The sequence below is a fragment of the Anopheles aquasalis genome, chromosome 2, assembly GCF_943734665.1.
Source record: "Anopheles aquasalis chromosome 2, idAnoAquaMG_Q_19, whole genome shotgun sequence".
Taxonomy (NCBI): domain Eukaryota; kingdom Metazoa; phylum Arthropoda; class Insecta; order Diptera; family Culicidae; genus Anopheles; species Anopheles aquasalis.
The window spans coordinates 21,045,001-21,050,000 of NC_064877.1; the positions used below are offsets into that span (position 1 = coordinate 21,045,001).

The 5,000-nt window shown below is 46.3% G+C and overlaps 4 protein-coding genes across 4 annotated transcripts in view; 2 read left to right on the top strand and 2 right to left on the bottom strand.

Annotated features, from left to right (window-relative positions):
• The window catches only part of LOC126570104 (3'-5' ssDNA/RNA exonuclease TatD), a 12,952-nt gene extending 11,838 nt beyond the window's left edge, over positions 1–1,114 (bottom strand). The window contains exon 1 of the mRNA XM_050227624.1: positions 926–1,114. The gene's annotated coding sequence lies outside the window, so the exon portion shown is untranslated. The remainder of the gene's footprint in view (positions 1–925) is intronic.
• LOC126570103 (cell cycle checkpoint protein RAD1-like) lies at positions 1,060–3,073 on the top strand. The gene is made up of 3 exons (XM_050227622.1): positions 1,060–1,199; positions 1,563–2,134; positions 2,192–3,073. The coding sequence occupies exons 2-3, from the start codon at positions 1,985–1,987 to the stop codon at positions 2,969–2,971; spliced, it is 930 nt and encodes a 309-aa protein (XP_050083579.1). The 5' UTR covers positions 1,060–1,199; positions 1,563–1,984; the 3' UTR covers positions 2,972–3,073.
• A 175-nt stretch (positions 3,074–3,248) lies between these two features.
• Positions 3,249–4,279, top strand: LOC126570110 (RNA-binding protein 7). The gene is made up of 2 exons (XM_050227632.1): positions 3,249–3,474; positions 3,557–4,279. The coding sequence occupies exons 1-2, from the start codon at positions 3,391–3,393 to the stop codon at positions 4,190–4,192; spliced, it is 720 nt and encodes a 239-aa protein (XP_050083589.1). The 5' UTR covers positions 3,249–3,390; the 3' UTR covers positions 4,193–4,279.
• A 93-nt stretch (positions 4,280–4,372) lies between these two features.
• Positions 4,373–5,000, bottom strand: part of LOC126570106 (tetraspanin-33-like) — a 2,891-nt gene continuing 2,263 nt past the window's right edge. The window contains exons 1-2 of the mRNA XM_050227628.1: positions 4,781–5,000; positions 4,373–4,666 (exon numbers count right to left, since the gene is read on the bottom strand). The exon at positions 4,781–5,000 is cut by the window's right edge and continues 2,263 nt beyond it. The gene's annotated coding sequence lies outside the window, so the exon portion shown is untranslated. The remainder of the gene's footprint in view (positions 4,667–4,780) is intronic.

Here is a 5,000-nt window from a genome sequence, read left to right on the forward strand (position 1 = left end):
CATGCTGGATTCACGTCACCAGAGCATGCTCGGCGCCATGCCAACTTGGTGATCTTGCGAAATGTCATCATGATTTCGCGGGTTACTGAGAGTGAAGCGATTTAGTGAAACCCGCACATGGGATAAAAAGAGACGGAAGATCGATCGCAGAAGGAAAAGGGAAGGTGGTCGTTCCGTAGGTAAACAAATTAAACTAACAAAGTGTGAATGATCCTCGCCATGCGGGGAACCAGCACACACCATTAGGTAGCTGTGTAGAGCTGCGTGATCGTGATAAGTTTGGTGTGATTGCCGTTGAACCAGCGCCAAACACGCACGTAGGCGAGGCCAGCTGATAAAGAGAGCTTCGCTTCGCCGTACAGCTTTGTGCCAGTTGTGAAGGACACCACACCACAGTTTAGCTTGTTTACGGGGAGAAACTGTGCAAATCGTGGTATGAAGTGTGCTTGAACCGAAACCATTGATAAATCGCACATCGACGCCCAGCACGAACCCAAATCATGCTGAACTGGATACACCAGTTAAATGCCAGCGAACCAGGTGTAATGGCATAATTGGAAGCCAAACATGACATGGTAAAGGGCCGCCGTTGTGTCCGAAATGGTTCCAGGATATTAATTCACTAACATCGTCAATATTTGGCCTCTGGGGCTCATTCATCACATTACGTTGGTTTACAAGTTCCAGCAAATACCATCCCGCGACCCAGATCGCTTCAACCACGGTTCCACCTAGTCGTTAACGCCCGTTCGGCCTAGCAGAATAGGTGTGTCACTGAATTGTGCGTTGGCTGATAACGGTGATAAGCGCTTATCGTTCGAACGTTTAAATTGGTCGTCGGCGACAACTACCCCTTCTTAATCACTGAGGGCACACGGAGGATGTACACTTGTACCGTTGCACCACTATTCTAGCGAATATTTACTGTGCTTATCACTGCTGAGCGCTGATCTAGGTGGCTGTTTGAATCAGCACTTAGAATATGTAGAAACCAGAACGTCACTCGGCACTCCGCGAAATAAATGGTGGTTTCGTGTCGAACGCGCCTATCTCCGCTGCTGCTGCTGCTGCTGCTGATGGTGACTACGGTCGGTGGTCCGCCTGGTGGTTGGTGGATCTCGGTACAAACAATAACCGCGATCGACGCGTCGAACCCCGTCGTGTGCGTAGGCCTCGTCGTGGCACGAATTTATGTGAAGGTATTTCTGTGCTCCTTTCGTTTTTTCGAATGCGCTCGTGTGCGTGAACGCTACGCCACCCAATCAACCAAAAGCATAAACGAGGAGTGGGACAAAATATTTTTCATTATGTTACATTATGTTTCCGCATTAAATATATTTAATTCGTATTTGAAAGCAACCCGTGATTTGATAAATGAGTTAGCAAAGTAATACACGATCGAAAAAGTAAAAGTTTTGTATTTTGTACTGTTCTGTGTTGTTCTGATCAGACGTCTTTGCAACAACTCCGCTTTATAAATTTACGATACTAGTGTGTTTTTAATCCTGCATACTGATACATTACTTCACTTCTTCTACGTTTTATCTTCTCCTTTCGCTTAGTTGAAAAATCACATCTACTGGAATTGGAAGCGCTTTTCGGTAAAGCACTACTGGAACGTGCCCTTGGATTAGTCTACGGCAAACAACCGATCGTGCTCTATCAAACAAAAATCGAAACGATCACGTTGGTGGAAGTGCCTGGATCGAAAGCGGCAACCTTTTACAAAATATTACATCCAGGCAATTTTTGTGCCTGTGAGTCCTTCCGTCGACTCGTCCTGAAGGAGCAGCATCAACCGCTCTGCAAACATCTTCTAGCAGCACGCTTAGCCCTTGCGCTGAACCGCATTCACAAGGAGACACTACGCGATGATCCGCTGGCCGAACTAAAGAAACAATTTGCACGCGATTGCTTAAAGTTTATGAGTCCTCCGATTGCTGGAGGATCCGAGGAGAAACGAAACAGTTAGGCAAGCAGTTTAATGCAAAGAACAAAGGTGCTGCTCAGCAAAGGAATCGTACATAATCGCAACATGGTGACCCAAACGCAGTACAGCCAAATACAGTTCCAGGCGGTGGTGAACAATTTGGCCACGTTTCACAACGTTATAAAAGCCATTAATTTTGTCGAGGTAAGTAAAGGATTGTGGCGGCTCAGGGGCGGAACTTACCTTCTTTACTTATTGCAGAACGCTATGATACAGCTCAGCAAGGAAGGCCTGCAAGTGACCGTTGAAGATGCCAAAAGTATTCAAGCGGTAGCACTCATCAAACGGACCTGTTTCTCGGAGTACAGTCTTAATGCTGCTACGACGGCGACGGCTCCGGCAGAGGGGGGTACGGCGGAACCGTTCGCATCATTCGGGCTGAATCTGAAGGTCTTCACCGATTGCTTGAGCATGTTTACAACGAGTGAGCTGGATTCGAGTCTTAAGCTTCTGCGCAAAGGACCCCGTGCACCGTTAATCGCCATACTGGAGCAGCACGGCGAGGACAGTTTGATCACGGAGTGCTCGATTCGCACCATGGAACCGTTCGATTGCATGGACTTGGAGTTTACCGATGACCAGCAAATCGTGAGCAAGTTTGCGGCCAAAGGTACGGACTTTTTCCAGTTGCTTGGCGAAATGGATAGCAACTGTGCGGAGATTGAAGTCAGCATTACGCCATCGCAGCTGAAGTTTGAAACTTTCGGTGAACTCCACATGAACGCTAGCGTAGAGTTGTCCAATGATAGCGATATCCTCATCAGCTTCAACTGCTCGCAAACGAGCACCTATCGTTACAAGTTTCAGCATTTTAAGCTGATTATGCGTACACTAGCGCTTGCATCGCAAGTGGTCATTAGTACCAATGGCGAGGGTTTGCTCGGGCTGCAGGTAATCATTGAAAACAACGATAATTCCATGTTCTACGTGCAGTACTTTATCCTCCCGCTGGTGCACGATAACGATTCAGTGATGAATTAAAGGCAATCAATCCTTGAAATCAACATAAAGAACATACAAGACCAAGAATGTAAAGCCGAAATATTTGAAACCGATATATTTGAAATAAAATGGAAATTTTGTGTTTGGTCAACATGTGCATAATTTTGCTTTCAATACAGTCCAGATGTGATATTTATGTTCATTAAATTATGTTCATGTATTCAAGGGTTTATCGGATGCTGCTCGGGTTTTGGACCGGTTTCGCGAAGCGATGGCTAAGCGGCAGATGGCGCTCTGTCAAACGGGGTAACCAAAACATAATCGGTGGCATCGTTTTGAGAAAAATAAACTACGAAGCCAAAGACGGAAAACTCGTTCGAAGAATACCGGGTTTTCAATCGTAGAATCATTTCGGACAGATATCGCACGGTAGATATAATCTGTGCGACTAGTGAAAGATGAGTGAGGATGAAAGAACACTTTGGTGCGGTAATTTGAGTGAAAAAGTTACAGAAGAGTTGCTGTATGAGTTGTGTTTGCAGGTAAGAAGAAGTCTAGTTGGCGCCGAAATCCCAACCAATTACCCTATCCGAGTTGACTCTCACTGGCTCCTTTGTATTTCAGGCGGGTCCGGTGGAAAATGTGAAGATTCCACGCGACAGTGAACGTCGGCAACGATCCTATGGATTCGTCACATATGTCCACGCATGTAGCGTCGAGTATGCTATCAAACTGTTCGAGGGGACTTCGCTGTTTCAGCGAAAGTTGACGCTTCACAAGAAGCAACGGAACGGTCCGAATCCTGCCGCTTCGCCCCAGATAAACTTCAATGCGTCATCGAACAGTAATCGTTCGCAACTATCGGACTCATTTGGCAATACCTCAATGGGGAGCGAATTGGACGTTTCGGGCATGATGATGTTTGCACCGAACCCAGTAGGTCTTGCCCATGAGCAAGCATTTGCGATGGCCATGAACGGTATGTTGGCCCAGATGGGTAACCAAATGCTCGGTGCCTGCCTACCGGCCTACGATGATGGAAACCAGCAGGGCTCCTATCGTTCCAAGATGCGAAGGAACGATCGTGATCGCAGCGATACGTACGATCGGTATAACGAAAGGCCCTACGATCGCCATAGTCACGGCCACAAACCCTATTCCCGTGATGACCGTGATCACTATCAGCGAACGCACGATGAGCGTCGACGGCATTCAGACCCCGATCGTGATCGTCACCGCGATCGCCGTAGGCGAAGGTAGTCCTTAGCACGTACGTTACTACAATTTTACTACTGACTAGGCCATCCGTTTCCGGTTGGGTACATGAGTGTAAATAAAACTGATGCTCTTTTGCAAAAAAAAAAAACAGTAAAATCCGCCCGTTACTCATATTTCATGTTTGACCATCACAAGTACATAGCACAGCACGAGAAAGAGGCCTTCTTTTATGACACATTTTGCATTGCCTTTATTCATGTTCAAATATCTATAATCCGGGACAATTCTATTCAGCTTTACACATATATGACATAGAATTGGAGTATTGGTTGTATGTAATAGATCAGCAGTCCTTTCTTCTATCGATAATTGCGGTCACCGATATGATGGGGGATGGCTCTTCATTACCTAATCGCTAGCGCAGCGAAACTCGACGAAATGCGTTTACTTCACGCCTGATATTTTGATCATGCTCAATCCATTCGTACGATTACTCCCCTCTCCCCGTTGTTTATGCTGTCCGAGATTTGGAAATGAGATACATTTGTAGATGAATTCTTCTGTTGTGAAATCGGGCCACCATAAATAAGTGTTGCTCTGGCAAAGAGAAAATGATAAAATACTGCATACCATATACAAAATGGAAGTCCTGACACGTGGCAGCGTCACCAGTCTAATTTGCATGCACTCTGTACGCACGGTGGCGGATACTTTGCGTCTCCTAATGCATGCAAGGATTCTGTTACTCTCTATCATAGCTTCCCTATTGTGCAAACATCAGTCGTTCTTGTGCAGTATAGTTGTGGCCAAACTCGGGGAATGGTTATATCCGCCATTCACAGAGGGCCCG